This window comes from Elephantulus edwardii, unplaced genomic scaffold (genome assembly GCF_000299155.1).
Source record: "Elephantulus edwardii isolate Elephantulus edwardi_28Jun2011 unplaced genomic scaffold, EleEdw1.0 scaffold00158, whole genome shotgun sequence".
Classification (NCBI taxonomy): Eukaryota; Metazoa; Chordata; class Mammalia; order Macroscelidea; family Macroscelididae; genus Elephantulus; species Elephantulus edwardii.
The window spans coordinates 3668776-3690618 of NW_006399908.1; the positions used below are offsets into that span (position 1 = coordinate 3668776).

The following is a 21843-nucleotide window of genomic DNA, read 5'->3' on the forward strand; positions in this document are numbered from 1 at the left end:
AAGAATATGTAAGCAAATTATATTCAGAAGAGAGGAAGGACAGTAATTATCACTAATAAAATAGACTAGGTTATATCCATTTTAAGAGATAAAGAAAGGCATTATATAACAGTTACAGGATCAGTCTACCAAAAGTACGTAACTATAATAAATATTTACACACCCATGTCAGAACTCCACAGTAATAAACAAGTTATAACAGAGTGGAAAAGTAGAATTGTTCTACAGTGACATTAAGAGACTTTCACATACAGTTTTAGGTGATGGATAGAGCAATTAGAAACTCAGCAAAGATACATGGAGTCTAAATTACATCATCAACCAACTTGACCTCAGAGATACATGCAGAACATACCACTCAGAAGTGACACAGTATCCATCCCCAAAAGAAATGGTTCACCAAAATAGACTATATTTTAAAACACAAAGCCAGATTCAGTGAGTTCAGATTATCTAAATAATAGAAAATAATTTCTGTAATCATAACACTGGGAAAAAAAAAGAAGAGAACTAATAAAAAATCAAAGTCCATGGAAACTGAACAGTGAAAGTTTTCAGCCACAGTAAAAGCAATTAAGAATGTGTTTGTGGTTATGTAGGTAGATACAGGTGCATTTTTGCGTCTGTTGAGACATTATGTGGGTTAGTAGTGCGCATGGATGTGTAGGTCTCTGTACATGTTTGTGTGAGATCTGTGTATATGCACATACATAACACACCACATAGGAGGCACACAAGGAGTCCTGGGGGCATAGTGAAAGATGGCCAGTCTCCTCCTAAAAGGATTTACAGACTCAGAAAACCAATGGAGGATTACTGTGAGTTGGAATAAACTCAAAATCAGTATGGGATGGGGGCAGGGACGTGTTCCTCTTCTTAAGGGACACAATTATGGAGGCTTCCCATTGGATTAGTTTAGTGGGTTAAAACCCTCTTGACTGTAGTAGTTGTTGTTATATGCCATCCAGTTGCCTGCAACTCATAGTGACAGCCCTAAACCCGGATACACCTACTCTCATAACCCCAGTCTCTGAATCAGTACATCTCACTGAGGGTCTTCCTCTCCTGTTCTGTCCCTCCATCCTCTCAAGCTAATGTCTCCAAAGATTGGTCCCTCTTTACAACATGTCCAGAGTATGTCAGACAAAGCTTCAGAATCCTTGCCTCCAAGGAGCAGCTTGGTTTAAACCTCTCCAGGACAAACCTGTTATATGGGATACTTTAGCCAACTGGCATGATATAGTTCACAAAGTTAATATTGTATGTTGTAGTTTGGTAAGTAGCATCTTTTTTTTTTTTTAATTTAGGCTGGGTAAGTAGCATCTTAAAAGCTTATGATCAGCTGTGTAAAATGTAGCTATTGTTCTCCTTTCATGGAGTAAGAGAATGAAGGAAATCAGCAGTTGCAAGAAGTTAGTTTGTGAGACTTCACACAAATCACAACCTTTCTGAACCTGGCATCAAACTAGATGATGCGTGTCTAACCAATACTGTTCTGATCAAGGACATAATAGAATGTCCCAGATATAGGGGGGTGGGGGGTTGGGGAAATGCAGAACAAAACTCAGAGTTCCTTAAAAAGCCCAGACCTATTGGACTGATAAAAGACTGATTGGAACTCCCAAGAGTATAATGTGAAAATAACTTTTGAACTTGGAATTGAAGCTGTTTCTTCAGGTCACATTTCAGGCACCCAGTAGAGTGCTTTCTTAATAAATAGTAGCACCCGTGAGTAATTTATTTCTTTTAACAATTAACTTTATGAGACCAGATTGACTGAAAAGGACAGTTGAGAAAGGAAGGAGGAGGAAGAATGGTAGATCCATTGAAACAGAACAGAATGGAAGTAAAGAGAATGTGAACACACTGTAAAAACTATAACAAGTGGGGCAGACAAGTTTGTATGAAAGTCAGTACAAGGAAAGCTAAACTTTTGCATAAAACATTATATTTTTCTAAAAAATAAAAAAAGAAGTGATAATTTGTCCACAGGGAATACCACAAATAGAACTGCAAAGAGAGTTTAGGAAATAGTCCAGTAATATAATGCATATAATTTATTTTCTTTGTAAAAGTTATCATCAAAATGTATTACTACATTGATCAGTGAGTTAAAAAAAAAATCCACACCAAAACAAAACAGCCCCCAAAAAACTATAGACATTATGTCTGAATTACTTACATTTATTCTTGGAATCTGAGGCAGAACTTTTTAAGACAATTCTGTGTGTGAAAGTTTATAGGGTAAATTCATTTTCCATTCAGCAGACCATACACATTTTTGTTCTGTGCTATTAATTACAGTCTCCATGACGCAATACCACTCTTTCTTCTTCCTTGCTGTTTACTGCTTCTCCTCATCCTTCTTTCCATTGCGATCTTCTGAGAGTTTTATCCCTGGGCCTGTGGTTGGAGGCTCTGTGGAGTTGTGTACCTCCTCAGCTTTATTGTTTGCCTAATTTTTCTATTGAGTTGGAACCAACCCTTTGCTCATCCTCCAGTTGGTTTTCAGAGACAGTTAATTGCATGGGAGGAGATTATTCATCTTATAAATCTGTTTACTGTTTGGCTGAAAGTCAAGCCCTGGGTTGGAGCCCAGTCCCAGACTTGAAGGAGTTGGAGGACTGTAGTGTTCAGCAGATCATAAACCTCATGGAAACCTTTGAGCTGTGTAATCTATTTTATTAGTTTGTGTTTTGTTCCCATTTTCCTCCCTCCCCAGGTAGGACCTATTTGCCATTTCTTTGAGGTTCAGGGTTCTAGAGACAAGGCTCGCATGAGCCATTATTCCTTTGCACTTATAGTTTTCTTCCATCTTTGACTTTTCTTCCATCTTTGACTTTCTTTACCCCTCTTTGCACTATATAGGGATGAGACAGAACTTTGAAAAGATTTATGGAGGAGATAAGGTACTTTAGAATCTTCCTCTTATTTTCCCTTTCCAGTGCTCTTTTGAAGTTTTAACTTTGAAGTACAGAGATCTGACAAGAATTGTGTGACATGACATGATAGTGTCAGAAACTGATCTGTGTACCTGGGATACAATGAAGATGACAAGCCAGGGCTCAGTGTGCATGGCCTTTATGCTTTTTAGGGCACTGGATGTGAGCAAGCAAGCAAATAATAATAAGTTCAGATGGTACTTACTATAAAGAGAACAGTATATGCCTCCTGCAATAGAGAATTGCACTGGGGGAAGGATACTTTAAATGGTTTGTCAGGAAAGATGACATTTTGGCTGATGTGTGATGATAAAAAAGCCTTTGGTAGAAAGTACAAAGGGCAGGGTATTTGTGAGCAGGAGGTATGGCATATGCAGAGGACACTGTCCACTCCTACTGCAAGGCATGATCCCTCAGGAAAGTACAGAAGTATGGCTGAATATTAAGGTCAGAGGATTTGAGATCTTATATAGCCTTACAGCCCGTCCAACTCTTAGAACAACGAGAAACAATGCACGTGTTTTGTGGAGAATGGCGTGCTTGTTAAGGGGTAAAGCAGTAAGTAGGAAGACTCTTGGAGTTACAGAAGAGAACTTGGTTGTTTAATATTTGCAGTGAGGTTATGAAAAACACTCAGATCCAGTATATTTTTGAGAATAGTTAATAAGACTGACCGATTAAAGAATGAGGGGCAGGAAAACGTTAAGTCTAGCTCTTGGGGGTTTTGGTCTCAGCTGAGTAAATGGTGCTGCTGTGAAAGGTGAAGAAGCCAAGGTAAGATGAGGGCTTGTTGTGGACAGACTTAGTTTTGTCCTTAAGAAATTTTAGGCAACAGCAGAAATACAAATCTGCTAACTTGTAACATCAATAATAGATACCTTGCTGCCTGTGAATATTTTGCTGTACTTTAGCCCAGATGCTGTCTAGTCGGTCCCAACTCATAGCAAATTGATAAGACAAGGTAGGACTGCAGATTTCTAAGACTGTAGTCTTTAGGGAATCACAGTGCCGCCACATCTTTCTCCCATGGAGTGACTGGAATGGTGGGTTCCAGCCATTCACATCTTTAGTTAGCAAACAGGTGTTTAACCGCTGCACCACTGAAGGACTGTTTAAAGCAATTATGTTTTAAAGGAACCAGGAAGTTAGTACTGTTTTGCACGAAGACTGTTTAAAGCTGTTGAGGTGATGGTGGTGTACTGTAGAGTAAGAACGGACCCATAGTTACTCCTCCAGTGGGTTTTCAGAGACAGTTAATCACACAGAAGGAAACTGCCCATCTTTTTCCTGCAGAGCAGCTGGAGGATTCAAACCACGTGCCTTTGGGATGTTTTGGCAGTTTTTTGCCCCTAGGCCACCAGTGCACCCAGTGCAGTTAGGTCTTATCTAAATGTTACTAGATGTTTACTGTCTTTAATGTCTTTAAAATTTTGCTTTCAGTGGGAGTAAATAATACAGGGCTTGTAAGCATGCATTTCAACTTGGTAAGGTTTGAATTTAAATTATGAGAGAGGGTTATAAAAACTGTTTCAATTACTAGATTTTCACATATTATTTAAATTTGGTCTGAGTTATTGTGGGTAATTTCCTAAATTATCCTAAAAGCAGATTTCTCTTGTTAAACTTCAATAACTTTTTGTGTGTGTGTGTGTGTGTATTGATAGGTTTTGACATTGGTTTCCAATTTTAGATAGTTGTTAGATATGATATAGAGTAACTAATTATGTTATTTTGAAAACATTGCTTAATACTGTTGGAATTTGAGGTGGATGGGAAATGGAATTAGAAAGATTATTTGATGAAATAAATGACATTTTCTAGGATATGAAAATCTTGAGATTGTTACAATCTTTGAGTATTTGCAATGGAGTTTGGCCACTACTTGGCAGTATAAAATCAAGAAATTATGGTTACAGGAAAATTTTAACAGAAATTAGATAACCATTTGATCATTCCAGTGTTTTTTTTTTTCTGTATTCTGTTTCTCCGGTGTTCATAAAGCTGTGAATATAGTAGTCTGTCACCAGTTGGTCTGTGACCAATCACTGTGAACTGCTCTTGTAGCGTGCATTTCTACAATAGTAGTCCATTCAGTCTTGAGCTTTAAAAAGAATTTTAAAATATCAGTTCAACCTTTTAAGTATTTCCTATACTTTGGATAACATGTACTGAAATTGTTACAAATTTACTTTTGAGTATGTTTGCTTCCAGAAATGCCTATTCTTTAGGAAACCCGATAACCATATTTTAGAATATGAATTCTTGATTTATAGATTTTCTTTTGAAGAGAATTTTTATTTTTACTCTTCACCACCCCCACCCCATGATCATGATGTTTGTTAGAGAATCAGAAGGCTGTATGTAACTCGGATCAGCATCAGCATGCAATCTCTCAGGACAGCTTCTAAAATATGTTCCTTAGCACCTCAAGCCTTCAGCCTCATGGCTTTAGGCTATGTGGCAAAGCTGAGTCCTTCCACTTATGGCATCTCTCCCCCTAGTCCTCTAGCAAACATGGATGAAGCTTCTAGCTCTGCTTCCCTGGGACCAGGTCCCTGGTTCTCTGCTGCTCCTAACTGCCCCTCTAGGCCCTGGTCTGAGTGCTGCAGGAGGCTTTGACTCCAAAGAATACACATTCTGCATTCTCTACTACTTCTTTGCTGGCGGTAAGAATTTAAATTTCTGCTGCTGAAGCCACTCCATAAGTTGCTGCACACTTTTTAAATTGACGACCAAACACATTTCCGGCAAGTGTTAATGAGAAGATTAGTCAGTTCCCTTCTGAACAGACCATCACTCTCCATTCACATGTCCCTGCCGATCCACATGGCAAAGTCAAACTCAATGGCTAGGAACAATCAATCCTTGACACCACTCCCTGGTTTTTCTAGCTGTTAACTGACCACTCCCTGGTTTTTCTAGCCATTAACTGAAGATAATTAATTTTAAGGCACTTTTTAGGACTTTTTTTAAGGAATTAACTTTGTTCTTGCTCTTGATTCACTCATTCTCTCTCTACACAAATGGAAAAGGTGTATTTTAATAAAATACTGTAATGTAATGAATGATTATAAGATTATTTCTTGTATAAAAGGAATTTGTGGTCTTTTAAATTTAATACAGACTTTTAAGTCTTTTATCCTGTAAGAATGATAAAAGGTAATAGAACACATATACATCTAAAGCTAAACATGTTTAGTCTCTCAGTATTTAATAAATAATAATATGTAAGTAAATAATACCTAAAGGTACTGCTTTGTGTATCTTTTTCTCTCACATTCTAGGTCACCCTGTCTTGAAATACAAGGATAAATTGAATTTATCAATTACCTGGCAGGACAATGACTACTGATCAGAGATTAGCACAATAGTATACAGTCCAATTTGTATTTTATTCTTTAGCCCCAGCATGATCTGGTCCCTATCTCTCTCCCTGGACTTGATTACCTCAAGCTGTTTTCTCTTTTAGGTATTAATTTGCAGATGTTTTAGACTTTGGTTTTTCTTACTGTAAGGTCCACCTGATTCAGTCCCCTGCTACACATATGAGAGTTGGATAGTGAATAGATATGACAGAAGAACTGATGTCTTTGGGTTGTGATGCTGGGCAAGAGTATTGAAATTCCCATGGACTGTAAAAGAATAGGTATATCTTGGGGGAAATGCAGCCAGAGTGCTCTTTGGAGGCAAAGCTTCGTCTTGCACACTTTGGACATGTAGCTAGGTGTGGCTATTCTTGGAAAGATGCTTGAAAAGATGGAAGGTCAGGTAAGTCACCATGCTGCGGGCCGCATGCAGGGCGCTGAGTTCGATTCGGACCCAGGCAGTAACCCAGGCCCCAGTCTTTAGAGTGTCAGAGAGAGGGAAGACCAGGCTTTCCTCAAAACAGTGGGGTCTGCAACCTCCAGGTCTCCTCCTCCAGGCCGCCCGCAGATTTGCCAGCCAGAAACAAGCCACAGTCCAGCCCATCCAAGATGATTACCTGCCCCCTTCCACATTGCTCAAAGACTACGAGAACATCCCTGAAATTGACAAGGTTGATGATGTGGTGAAAAGGCTCTTGTCTTTGGAAATGGCTAACCAGAAGGAGAAGCTAAAAGTCAAGCAGGAGCAGTTGATGAACAAGATTGTGGTAAACCCTGAGGACACCAGATCCCTGGAAGCTCAAATTGTTGCCTTGACTATCAAGATCCACAGTTATGAAGAACACATGAAGAAACACCGAAAGGACAAAGCCCACAAGCGCTATCTGCTCATGAGCATCGACCAAAGAAAGAAAAAGCTCAAATTCCTCCGTAGAACCAACTATGATGTCTTTGAGAAGACGTGTAAGGAGCTGGGAATTGAGTACACATTCCCCCCTCTGTACTACCAAAAGGCCCACCGCCCCTGGTTGGCCAAGAAGGCACTGTACATTCAGGTTTTCCAGGAGACTCAGAAGCTGAAGAAGCAAAAAAGGATCTTAAAAGCTACAGCGGCCGCCCAGAAGCAAGGCCAGAAAAGCTCAGAGGGGCCTTCAGAAGCCAGACTAGATACATGCAAAGAAAATCAATAAATTCTGTTAAAATTATTTGCCTTGAAGAATGAAAAAAAAAAAGACGGAAGGTCAGCAAAGGAGAAGATGACCCCCAATGAGATGGATTAATGGTGACTTCAGCAATGGGCCCTAGTGCGTCATAAATTGTGAGTTTGGCGCAGGATAGAGCAGGATTTAGGTTGGCTGTTGATGAGGTAATTAGTCAAGTCATACTCGACCTATCAGCAACATGACTTCTTTATCAGCATTTTGTATGTTTCTGTAATTGTAACTGGAAAGTCATCTATGTGTGCTTAGGACTTTAATAACTGACTTCCCAACCTAGGCTGAAAAGGTTTCTTGAGGGTAAAGGTTACTTTTAAAACTATTTATTTAGCATTTTGTGATGGAGCTAGATTGAGTAAAAGGTTTTTTTTAAAATTCAAAATTTGTATTCTTTTCACTTCCCATTATCGCTCACACTGCCTCTTACTCGAGCTCTTGTTAGGTGTCACCGGAATGTGAGTTCCTCTGCAGTTCCTGTCTCAGCATCAAAACAATAACATATGTACAAAAATATTGGCAAATTTTACCCAAAAAGGTGAATGCACATAAAGCACATTGTCTATTTTGTCTATGCAACTTAATTATAATTAATCTCAATATTTTTGTAGGAGGGCTCTAGTGGCATAGAGGATAAGGAGTTGCACTTCCAACCCAAAAGCAGGTGGTTCAAATCTACCAGCTACTCTTAGGGAGAAAAGTAGGAAATCTCTCTTATGACTTACAGCCTCTCAGAAACCTATTGAAGGGTCAGCAGTGAGTTGGTTCTGACCCAATACTATATAACAACAACAAAGTTTTGTTTTACATTCAGTTTGTAGGATGCACACTTCTATTTCTTCAAGCATGAGCAATTTTGAAATACACTTATGTGGGACTGGGCTTTACTTTTGCTCTTTGACATTGTGGAGCTTTGCTTTAATTTTTCAGTGGGGTCACAGGGATGAAAATATCCTCTATATCCATTTGACTTTTGCAAAAGGAATTTATAGCATAGCCTGGCTTTTCCTCTTGCTACTTCATGACTAATTACTAACAGTGTGCCAATGAAGAAACCAGATAGACCACTTGTACCCTATTACTGAAGAATCCTTTGATTTCATATCTTGATTATTGACCATGAAAAAGCATTTGGTTTTGATCCAGATCCACTGTTAGGGAATCAATTCCAGTGTGCAACAACTTGATGGGACAGATGGAACCTCTCTACAAGGTTTCTATGACTGTAATCTTGACTGAAGCAGACAGCCACACCTTACTCCCGCAGACCATCTCATGGGTTTGCCAGCTTCTTAGTAGCTTAGCACTTATACACACTGTGCCACCTGGGCTCCTTAAACTAGAGAGGAGATAGGTTGTTTCAGCTCTTGGAGTTTACATTCTGTAATTTACCAGCCAATGAGTAAAAATTACGATAGTTTTGATTTCTTGTGTATTCCGTGCATCTGGATACATTTTCTCATGGAATTGAGTCTTTCTGATGTTTACTGAGTAAGTTCTGTGTTGTAAATTAGAGAGCCCTGGTGGGGCTAAGTTTTAGGCAGCTGGCCAAAAGATTGCTAGTTTGAAACCGCCCCCACCCCCCAACTGCTCCAAAGGAGAAAGGTAACATTGCCTGCGCTTGTTCAGATTTACAACCTTGAAAACTGGGTGAAGTGACCCCATTAAGTTGGAGCTGACTCTGCAACAGTAAGTTTAGTTCTCGCTTGGTTGTAAATTAGAGTTGTTTTTAAGTGCAGTCTTGTTGGCTCTTATTACGTGCAAGAGAACTAAACCCTTCCCAATCCTGTATGATCCTTCCAGTTCTGCTGGGAAACTAGTGACCGACCGTTGCTGTGTGCCTTTGAGTCGGAAGCAACTCCTAGCTGTCTGTGGAGTTTGTATCTCAGTATAGCTTTCCTAGTGTAGATGACTATGAGGAGGGGTGAGACTGTACCAGTGAAGCATGTTGCCTGTCCACAAAGGGATTGTTACTTATTATCACCAGTAGCTCCAACAGCTCTAGCTAGCAGGGATTAGAAATTAAATTCTTCCCTTACCAGAAGAGATTATTCACTAGCCAGAGAAGAGAGACGACCCGCCCCCCCCCCCTTCTGTTCAGGATGGCAACAGCAGCAATGCCTGGAGAATTGGATGTGAGATTGGATTTTGGGGTGAGGGAAACCAACGTTGGCAAGACCATGAACTTTGTTAGACAATTACAAGGAAGCCAGTGTTGGCAGGACAATAGAATTTTGTTGGACAATTAGAGCCACAAGGCTTGAGGCTAATGTGCACATTTTGGGAGCTGTTTGACTGTATTTTGTTATTAATACAAACGTAACTACCTCAGTATGGATATGTGTGCTCTGTGAGCTATCACATTGGATTTTAGAGCCAGCCAAGCAGTAAGATTGGTTCTGAGATGAGTCTAAAGAGTCGTGAGGGACATGTCTGACCTCATGGGAATTGGTTTTGTGATATTGATGTTGTGTGCAGGGACAGTTCCCCCCTATGAAGTTGGTAAAGGTCAGATATGGGGCTCCCCACAAGGCCCTTGCCTTTTTACACTGACCCTTTAGCGAGTTTTAGAGGCTGTAAATAGGGTTTAGAGGCTCTTGTAGAGCAGCGGATGGATCGAAACCACTTGCTTTTGTGTTGATAGCACAACTCTTCACCCATTAGGGCATCAAAGCTCCCAGGGAAATTACTAGGGGAAAATTAATGAAATATCTATAATTTAGTGATCATCATAACTATTTTTACTTGTCTTTCAGTAGGTGATATTAAAATAACCATCTCTTGTTACATAAATGGAAATTTTAACAGACCTAACTGATGTTGTTGTCAGGTGCCATCTAGTTGAGTATGACTCACAGTGAACCTATAAATAACAGATCTGAACCTGATCCTCTCCTGTGCCATCCCCAGCATATCTGACACACTTCAGCCCACTGCAGCAGTCACTGTGTCAGTCCGTTTAGGTGAGGGTTTTTCACTTTTTCAACCGTTCACTTTCCCAAGCATGATGACCCTCTCCGACAAGCCCAAGTGTATATGAAACAAAGCTTTGTCTTCCTTGTCTCTAAGGAGTACTCTAGCTTTACTTTCTACTACCAAATTGGGATACTCAATTTGTGTAGAAAGTAGTCTTAAATTTCAAAAGTACATTTCATACCTTTCTTTTCTTTGCATCACTGCATTGTCCTGATGATTATGGTAACAGAAATACCATTCCAGTTTTACAGAGGAGGAAACCAAGTCTGCAGTCACACATTTGTGAGATGCAGAGGTAAAGTCTAGCTTGGTGGACATAAGTTAGTTATTATGTTTATGTAACTTATTGATTTTAATTGTGATATTATTAATCTGTAAGTAATTGTGCTGCTAACGCAAACATGGCACCTTGAATCCACCAGTGGCTCCTTGGGAGAAAGATGGACAGTCTTCTCCGTCTATTTCATCCTCCAGAAACTGCCTGGAGAATCAGCTGAGCGTTGGTTCTGACTTGAGCAGAATGAGAAAGAGAGATTGTACATTATCAAAAGGATATAAATTATCTAATTATTCTACCCTTTAATATTGGTGATATAAGTTATCACCTGCATTTTATTTTTTCTTGAATTGGGGAAATTACCTTAGTGTGGTTTTTGTTGTTGTTTATTGTTTCAGTTTTCCAATATCTAAGAAGTAGCTTTAAGTTTTCTGTTTGAAGAAAATGAGGAAAAGAAAGAAGAAATAGCAAGATACATGATTTAATTTGGGCTTAATATTCAAACTAACTTTTATTTTCTAAATGAGCATTGAAGGCACTTATATTTTAAAAATATAAAATTTAAAATAATTTAGCCGTTAACCATGTTTAGCCCTAATATTTCAAATTTCCAGTTAATTTTACATTTGTAATTATAGAAACATCTTTGGATTATCTCCAACTTAATTTTTAAACAATACAGAAAATAATAGAAAAAAGAATGTATACATTTATATTTAGTGTGTTTGTACAATTTTTTTTTGTTTGTACAATTTTAAACTACTATTTTACTTTGAAAAAGCTTTCATATTTATACTTCTTGGGAGATACATTCAAGCCCTTAACAATTAAGCAGAATGCCTCCAAACCAACTGAAATTGAAAGTATTTTGTTTTAAAACTTCAGCATTAAAATTCTTAATCTAGTTACTGTGTTTCATAAACTGTGAGAGTATGGAAATTAGTAAGTAAAGACCTATTTTACTTACTGCTTGGTATAGTTGTAACTCTAGGCTGTACTTTCTTAAAATTGTACATCTTAAACTTTTCTTAATCATAGTTATTTGATTCTAAGCCAGAATTGCTTGAAGTTCAGTTTTATAATTTGGCTTTGTGGTAACTGGTTTTTGTTTTCTTTTCTATAGAGGGTTTAATGGAATTCTCTTCCCATTAGTGAAGTCTGGATATTTTGATTAAATAGTGCAAAAATAATTCTTATGTCAGCAATGACTTCACATATTAAATTTTTTCCAAAAGATTAGGTAGACAGTATGTAAAAATAATTCTAGTATTTGTCTTACAATGAGGCATAAAAGGATTTCAGTTATATTATCAAAAATCACTGTCTGAATATGAAGTTGCTTAATATGACATTTGTTCATATGTTTTACCCTCTTCTGTTGGGGTCTTGAATAATGAAGTGTAGGTTTGACTGTCGTTTTCCAGTTGAAAAGGTTCCAAAAACAAGGAGACATTTGTACATGTGCAGATGTTGGCAGGCTTCCCGTTTCTCCTTTTGTCAAAGACTGTTTTATTTTTACAAAGATATGTTTGTGTCTGCTGAACAATATGGCATGAGAAAAAATATACCAAGCATGTATTGGGGTGGGGGTGGGGGTTGATGGTTTGGGGGGTTTTTTGTTTTACTTTTTTGCATGCCAAATTATGTTTATTTCATATTTACTTATTCAGCATTTTCAGCCTTTATGTTTGGGCCTGAGGGGGAGAAATTAGATCTTTTGTAGTCATTCTGTTTAAATCTTAAAGGTTATGTAGATAGTAAGATGTCAAAATATATTAAAATAAACAGTTGTAATTGCAGCGGAAAGTTGAGAATATTGTATGATTAGCAGACAATGTTTTGTATTACTTTCCACAAAAGAATAAAAAGCCTTGTGTACAAGATTAAATGTGCTTAGCTCTGTTTTTTTTTAAAAAATCAGAAGTTAAAGTCTCTGAACTAAAATGGAATCCATTTACTTAGTGCGTTTATAATATCATTTCCAGATTATTTGCTTATTTATTACAAAACTACAAATGTTAAAGTTGAAAACATGTACAAAAATACCGAATAGTTTTTGTGAACTAAACTGAAAAGTAACACAGATCTAGTTCGGTTAATGGGATTATGATATGTGTGCAAACACAGGTCACTTTTATATTCTTTATGCTTTGTTTTTTGTTAAGGTTATATGCTGCAGGCTGTCTACTTTCATTCTCCTGCAGTGTTTACCTAAATAGCATCTTCTCATCATTCTGTTTTTCCTGTTCAAAGAAAGATGCTGGCTGAGGGGATGGCTCTTACAGCACATAATGATCTTACCCACACAGTGGTTTAAAGTATTCCTTCCCAGACTCTTCCACTCAGATTGTAGTCATGGTTTTAGCACTAGCACTCACTTCTTGTCATCCATTCAGAACCAACTCATAGCTGACCCTCCCCACTGGGGTTACAGAGGCTGTAAATCACATAGGAGGAGATTGCCCGTTTTTCCCAGGAGCAGCTGTAGTCAAACCTCCCACCTTTGGATGATGAACACCGCAGTGCTCTGCCCACTTTAAACAAAGCTTGTCACTTTATAGAAGTAAAAATTACTTGTTCAAAGTCATGAAAACTGTCTGTCTTATTTAGGATAATACCCTCGTATTGCTCTTCTTAGGTGCTGTTGAGTCGACCATGACTCGACCATAGACTCATAGCAACTCCACGAGACAGCAGACCTGAACTCTGCCCTGTCTTGTGCCATCCTCACTGCATTACTCCAGCCCACCGTGTCAGACCATCTCTCTGAGGGTCTTTCTCTCTTTGGCTGATCCTCTACCCCTCTAAGTATGATGTCCAAGGACTTCTCTCTCCTAACAAATCCAGTAGGAAAGCTTGCAAAGATGAGAATAAATGGTTTTGAAACTTAGCCACAGAGAATGGTGTGAGAAAAGGAAACCAGGAGGGCCTTGGGACCACAGGTGTCTAGAGTGCAGATTGACTTTGGAGGCTGTCAGGTTGCACTTTTTCAACTTTTGCACTGTACCTATTTGATGTCAGATTAAAATTTAAATGTGTGCTTAAAAGACTAGTTATTAAAGGCTAACCATCCCTGAATTGTACCTCCGGTGCTTTTTGGACGAGTTGAGACCCCAGTCAATGCTCCTGTAGGGCCTGCACTGAATTTTAGTAACTAACATTTATTATCTCATAATTTGTTTACCTGATGTCTTTTATTCTAAAATAAAAGGCCTTCGACCTGGAGATTGTTTGGTTTACTCTTACTGCCAGTTTAGCAAATGCTTTGTGTCTAGTAAGTAAATGCCAGTTGCTAGGTTTGTAATACCAACTTCTTTGCACTCTAAAGAAAGGGACTGGTAGGTTGTCAAGAAGGATTGAAGTCAAGAAGATGTAAAAAAGCATAAACACTTGGAGTTTACCCGTGTGACATTCTGCATTTAAATCTTTCTCCTAAGTTCATAGTAATGATGTGAATTAGGCAGGAAAAAAAAATACATTTACTCATTCATAGTGAAATTTTTTCTGAGAGAATGTAGGGTATAGAATAGGATATTCTAATCAGAATCTCTTATAATATTAAGATAATTCTTTTGTAGAGTTTTCCGTCTGATGAAGGCTGGCCGTTTGCAAAATATCTTGGAGCTTGTGGAAGGATGGTGGCTGTGAATTATGTTGGCGAAGAACTGTGGAGTTATTTTCACGCACCCTGGGAAAAACGAGTTGACCTTGCTTGGCAATTAATGGAAATAGCAGAGCAGCTCACAAACAATGACTTTGAATTTGCACTCTACCTCTTGGATGTCAGTTTCGACAATTTTGCTGTTGGTCCTAGAGATGGGAAAGTAATCATTGTGGATGCTGAAAATGTTTTGGTTGCAGACAAACGATTAATTAGACAAAGTAAGTATATAACTCTTTTTATGATTTGGGATTTTTGTACTCAGTGCTTTATTTTTTCCTGTGGGTTTGGGATTTTTTTAAACTTCCTCCTTAAACTTTTTGGTAGCTTTTCATCTTTCTTTACTCTTTTGACCAGTATCAGTAAAGAAATACTGGTACTGGTACACAATCCCCCCACACCCCTCCCACTGCCCCAAGTACATTCCACTATGCAACCTTAATTGTGGACTCTTGTGATAACCATAAGACCTTATCATACATCCCTTTTAAATTATTCACTCCCTCATTTGTTTCAGTGCAGTGTACCAGGGAATAAGTGTTTCTTTTACTTTTGAAAGAGAGGAGCGAACTGACCGGGGCTGGGGGCAGGGAATGGGTGGGAAGAGAAGTGCAGCAGTGATTGAATGGAAATCCAAAATCTCTATAAATGCTCATTAAAATTATTTAAAAAAAAATAATGAAACCCAGTAAGACTTCTCTAGGGTCACCATATATTTCATATTTTAAGTCAAAGCCTTTCTTTCCCCCCTCTTCTCCACATTCCCAAATTCTAAAGCTAGTAATTTGAAACAAAATTGTATAATAAATTGGAGTAAAGGATTGTATGTCAAAACAACAACAACAACAAAAACCCAAATACTGGTACTGAGTTGTTGTGTACCGTCGCATCAGAACGGACCCATAGCTGACTGACCTTCTGGTGGGTTTTCAGAGGAGATTGCCCATCCTTCTCCCACACTAAATATCATCCTTGTTAAGAAGTAAAATGTCTTCACTCTGTTTAATAAAATGTCCTGTAATATTGCAATAAATATAAATACACTGTTTGTGAATGTGTATGTGTGCACACCCTTTTAACATGTGTTTAATTCTGTGGCTTAGGAGTATAATACAGAATTTCGTTTACTTAGTTAATGACTGTTAGGAGATTGCATTACTCCCAAGGAGCCCTTCTTATATTTTTCCACGGGGCTTGTTTATAGTCACTTCCTGCACTGGGGGCTTTACTTTTGTTTTCTCACCATGTGGTTAATTTCTAGTAATACAGATCAAACTTAGGTTGGTGTTTGGATTATTCCATCTCACCTTGAAACCTTGATCTTCACAGGATAGGGGGGGCAGACTGTCTGAAATGTGGTGAGAATGAATAGAGTCAGGAGCAAATTCTATACCCAGTTTAATTAGAAAAGAAACTGAAGGGTTCTTTCTAAATAGTAAGGGTCCTCTATATTTGTTCCCCTCCCTGGTCTTTATAAGGAGAATTTTCTGATGAATGGAGATGATAAATTTATGGCACTTGGTGTAGGTAGTAAAAAAATGACAATATGTAAGATAGATACTTTTGCACTCTTTTAGCATGAGCTGGCAAAATACTTTCTTTTCCCCAGTCCCTTGTTCTGATTCCATATTCAACCAAAAAGCTCACTGATGATGATTTTCTCCACTTGACACGTAACTCCTTCTCCAGAGAGAGCAGAGAACACTCCTCCAGTGTCCATTCCTCACAGCCTTCATTCAGCAGCAGCTTGTGCCATGCTTTTTTCCCCAGTGTGTACAAATAAGTACAGTTTGGTTTTTGTTTCGTGTATACACAGAGTTATTTAACTTGCCTAATCCTTTAAAATTTTAATTCTGGGGTTAAAAAAAAATCATCTCTAATGTGTTTTATGCAGTCATTTCTGGAATACCTGTTAAACTTCCATACGAGCTAACTCATGACCTTGGACGACTCTAGCCATGTAACTTCCGTGTTGCTGCATTTTATCTTGTGAACACTGCCCTGGTGTGCTGCTTTTTCTTGCTCTGGCCAGTGATTTTCAAATGTCTCATTATAGAGCTGCTTAAATTGTCATGTTGCAGAAGGCCCTGTTTTGCTTGCTTTTCTCCTCTCTTTCCAATTATTGCACCAAACCTTTAGTTTCAGGTTTTGCTTTATAATCTCCTATAGTGTCCTTTCTCTTATTTTCTAAACCCATTTATCTCTGATCTTCAGACATGCAGGATCATTCTTTGAGAACTTGTTTATTAATTATCTCCACCTCATCTCTTAAAGGCCACAGACAATTCCGAAAGACATTCCCGCTTTCAAAGCAAAAAGCATTATCCAACTTTAACTCAAAATACTACTCCTACTTTGCCTTGTCTCCCAGCTAGTTCAAGTTATTGTTTGTTCTGCATGCCTCTAGTTCTTGAAGCTTCATTTACTCCTCAATCCATTCAAACTTGACTTAGATCTCTACCTTGCTTTTATTTTTAGCTGTTGACCTGTTTTCAACAACCTTATGTACAACAGAACAAATACCACCTACATCTGTTTCATTCTTCGAATGTTGCTGCACTTGAGCACATTATTGGAGTGACTGTATCAATCCATCCCTGGGAAAAGCAGATTCTCAGATCAAGCAAGAATGAAACAGTTCAGGTCCTTCTTTAAACATTCTTTAATACATAGTTCATTCATTGCCATCGTTTCATCAAGCACATGAATGCTCATTACTCGCTCATTCCTTGCCACTTGATTTGGACAGACTCAGCTAATCTTCCAGTAATTTTCCAGAGGCTGTAAATAACACGGGAGAAAGTTGGCCATCTTTCTCCCATGGAGCGACTGGTGGATCCAAACAGCCTGCCTTTGAGTTAGCAGCCCAACTCCTTAACCACTAGGTTCATACACTGATAGGTTCTCAAAATAGGTGTACTGAACCTCTGATGTCTAAACTATAAATTAGAAATCTATGTATTGGTTGCATGTAAAGGAGTTCTGCTGGCCTCATGGGTAGGAAATTGCACTGCTAACCCACAGGCGGGTGTTTTGACTCTGCCTGCGGTTCCAGGAAAGAAAGATGGGAAGTCTCCTCCCATGTGATTTGCAGCCTCAGAAAATTCCATTAAAGAATGTGTTGGTTACAACTCAACAACATTGAGCTTGAATTGCATTTATGATGTACCCACCAGAACATTTCATGGCTACTTCATATTTACTTTTCTCAATCACTTGCTGCACCTTCACTCATGCTAATCCAGAGGGAAGAACTCATTCAACATTTCTAAAGCTGAAAAAAACTGAGAAACAAATTCAAGCCTCGAGTTTCAATACTGAAGGGTGAATGGGCAAAATCCTGAATAGCCAGGTCTGTCAAGAAGAATCAATTGGTTGGCACAGAACTATTTTAGGGAGTACCAGTCAAGAACCAGTGATGATGAAGGAGGAAGTTCAGGTTGCATTGAAGGCATCAGCTAAAAATAAGACTCCAGAAATCAGCATGTTTCAACAAACAGATGCACCCTAGACGTGTTCAACAAGCCATGCCAGAAGGGAATTTAGAGGGTAGCTACATAGGGAACTGACTAGAAAAGAAATTAGCATTAGTTCCTACTCCCTAAAAAGATGATCCAGTGGAATGTTGACATCACTGAACAATATATTATCACCTGCAAGCAAAATCTTGGATATCATTCAAAATTGGCTAAAATATTAGAAACTTTCAGAAATTGAGCTGGAAGCCGTGGCATAAGGGATAGCATTGGTAATGTCAGATGGATCTTGACTGAAAGCAGAGATTATCAGAAGGATGTCTAATTTGTGTTTTATTGACTCTGCAATGGCATTTGACTGTGTGAATCATAACATTTTATGGCTGACATTGAGAACAATGGGAATCCCAGAACACTTAATTGTGCTTATGCAAAATTTAGACTAAGGTGCTGTGGTATGGCATGAACAGAACAAGGTAACACTGTATGGCCTGATACCAGGAAAGGTGTGTGTCAGGGTTGTATCCTTTTCCCATACCTATTCAATCTGTATGTAGAATGAATCATTCAAGAAACTGGACTCTATAAAGAAGAGTGTGGCACCAGGATTGGAGGGAGACTCATCAATAACCAGTTATGAAGATGACAACAACCTTCCTGCTGAAAGTGAGCATAAAGTCTTCAATACGGATTACATCTCAACATCAAGAAACAAAAATACTCACCACTGGGCCAGTAGGCAACATGGTGATAGATGGAGAAGAGAAAAATTGTCAATGATTTCATCTTGCTTGAGTAATAATGCACCCTTGGTGTGAGCAACCAGGAAATTTTTTTTTAAAAAAATGTATTGCATTGGGAAAGTCTGCTGTCACGGACCTCTCCAAAGTGCTGAGGAACAAAGATTTAATTTTGAAGACTAAGGTGCACCTGATCCAAACCAGTTGCTTGATATGCAGTTTAAAGGTGCACAGTCAGTAAGCATGACAGAAGAATTGATGACTTTATGTTGTGGTGTTTGAAAAAAGTACTTAATATCCTATGGAATGCCAAAAAGACAAGTAAGTCTTGGAAAAGGTGCAGCCAGAGTGTTCTTGGAGGCAAAGATAGGGGAACTTTGTCTCACAAACTTTGGGCATTTTGTTAGGAGGAACTAGTCCTTGGAAAAGGACATGATGCTTGGAAAGGTGGAAGATCAGGAAGGAGGGAAGACCTTCAATGAAAGGGCTTGGCACAGTGTCTGTAATGGTGGGCTTGCAGGCATCAGAGATGATGAGGATGGCAAACAGGATAGGGCAAGGTTCAGATCCATTGTTCTAGGGTCTCTATGAGTTGTAATCGACTCGATGGCACCTAACAGCAATAGCCACCTGATAATTAAAAAACTTAATCATATGCTCACTTGTTGATTTTATTTTTTTCTCTCAAACATTTTTCTATTCTGGCTTTTCTTTCTGGTCCTCCTTCAGTTGCTCTTACCCTATTTCCTTCTCTGCAGCCCAGTGAGATCATTTGTTAAAACAAACCACAGTCGAGACCTCGCTCTAGCCTCATCTCTGTGCTCTTCCCAGTTCCTGCCTCTCAAGTCAGAACTACTCAGGATTTCCTCAGCTGGCTGGAGCCGTCCATCACCTTACACAGTCTATGCCTCTGCAAATACTGTAGACCCTGGGCGTTGTCTTCCCCCGTTTCCTTGCTCATTGTTTAAAAATTAAATCAGATGTTCTATCCTGTGTAACCCCAGACAGATGTGCTGTTTCCTCCTCTTTGTCTACATAGCACTACATGACCCTGTCTACAGATAATAGAAGTCTCCAGTAGGCCCAGACCGTCAGGTGTAGAGACCGTGTGTGGCTTTCTGCTGGCACTATTGGACACCCAGTAAATGCTTCTGTGATTAATATAATGCTGGTGCAGTTCTAAGAGCAGATGTTATGTTAATCAGTGAAAAGTTATGTGTTGGGAAGAAAGAGATGAGAGCTATTTTAAAATGTATTTTCTTCTTTCTCTCCCTTCTACAGATAAACCTGAAAACTGGGATGTATGGTATGAAAGCAAATTTGATGACTGTGATAAAGAGGCTTGCTTATCATTTTCAAAAGAAATCCTTTGTGCTCGCGTCACCGTGGACCACAATTATTACGCTGTTTGTCAGAACCTCTTATCCAGACATGCCACCTGGCGAGGCACCTCTGGAGGACTCCTTCATGATCCGCCAAGTGAAATTGCCAAAGACGGCCGCCTGGAGGCTCTGCTGGATGAGTGTGCCAACCCAAAGAAGCGCTATGGCAGATTCCACGCGGCCAAAGAACTGCGAGAGTATCTAGCACAATTAAGTAACAATGTGAGGTAGTCTCGGGTGAACTTCGTCTTTTTCTTTCCATTTTAATAGCACTGGCTAAATCTAATCCACCAAAAAAAACCTCTCTGGAACAATGAAACTTGGAGGTATTCCTTTCAGAGGCTGAGAAACTTTGCACTGACTACTCTTGCTAACATCCATCAGAATATGAAATTACTTCAAAGAATACATGATGTGTCTACAAATAACTGTTCTTACACTTTGGAAACTTGAGCTGTCATTGACTGCTTTGGTCCCTAATGCCTGAGTGGATTAATGAATATTGTTACGCTATTGGAAAGGAGTCTGATAGTTATATTGACTTGTGTATCAAAGGGTACTTGGTACTTGGCATAGTTTGCATTTGTCTCATGATTTTGTGAATCTCTAACATTTACTTTGAATGTCAAATTAGATGGGCCTGTTTTATAGGCCACTTTTTCCTTCTTACCTTTAGAGGGTTTTCCATTTTTACGTTTTCTATTAAAATCTACATATTTAGGTTATTGACTGTGTTCATTTATGTTTTGACTAGTTCAGTACTATCTGGTACATAATTTGCTGTTAGGGCAGGATACCCAGGTTCACTGGTTCCCCACCCCCCTGAAACTTGGAATATTTTATTATGTAAATATTTCTGCACTACCCCAACCTCCACCTCATCCCTCTGTTTTTTATCATTGCATGAGTTTACTTCGGGATATTTAACATAAGTTGCATCCTCCTATGCCAGTAATTATAATTGTACACTAAACATAAAGAGTTCAGCATATGTTGCAAAATTGTTTCATCCTTTTACTAAAGACTGTAAAGACTATAAGATTATACTAGCAGTCTAAATCTTGGTGTTAATTTTGGTTCAGAAAAAAAAATATAACCCAGTATTTTTAAAATGCTAACTAGTTCACATAGTAATGCATAAGCCAAAGAAATAGACCAAATCCCATGGTTAGAGTTTAAAATAGAATTGGTCACCTACTTAAAATTCCATTCCATTTCCAGTACTTTTATTTTAGCTCTTTCATTATTAAGTTTAGATCTCTCATTATTCTTTAAGGTTGCAAAGTTATGCTACTGTTTTAAAAAGATGTAACTCAGCAGTAGCCTTCCTTTTATTCATTGGTAGTTTTGCAAAAATCACCATAGTATCCATCATTTGCAGTCTCATAAAGTTTCATAACATTTTAATTACTAACTAGTAATTTTTCTTGTAAAGTACCTCATTTCACCAGTCTGCCCATGTTGGTTTTCATTACACAATCGTAAAGGCAAACATCAAAATGTCATTAAATAATGTGGATAACAATTACCATGGATGTGAAATTTGTAAGCTTTTGTTAATGTTACAATATAAGTTGCCTATTACTGATGTAGGTACTGTTGCTCTATTTTATTACCTTTGTTTACAGCAGATTTTGGTACGGTGTGCAGTGTTGAGTTCTAGGCTGACCTTATTCTAAATCAGAAAGTGATTAAAACATGCACAACCAAAGCCACGTTTTTGTTTTCTTCATTCATTCAGCAACTATTTATTGAGGGTCAGCTCTGTGCCGAGCACATTCCTAGCTGCTACACATTGTCTGAACATGAC

The 21843-nt window shown here is 38.5% G+C and overlaps 1 protein-coding gene and 1 pseudogene across 1 annotated transcript in view; both read left to right on the plus strand.

The window, feature by feature from the left end:
* Positions 1-20264, plus strand: part of LOC102874632 (chromosome unknown open reading frame, human C3orf58) — a 33605-nt gene extending 13341 nt beyond the window's left edge. Inside the window, exons 2-3 of the mRNA XM_006895110.1 lie at positions 14353-14656; positions 19933-20264. Of these exons, the coding sequence (XP_006895172.1) occupies positions 14353-14656; positions 19933-20264 (636 nt within the window). The remainder of the gene's footprint in view (positions 1-14352; positions 14657-19932) is intronic.
* On the plus strand, positions 6721-7497 carry LOC102874239 (annotated as a pseudogene).
* Positions 20265-21843: the final 1579 nt, after the last annotated feature.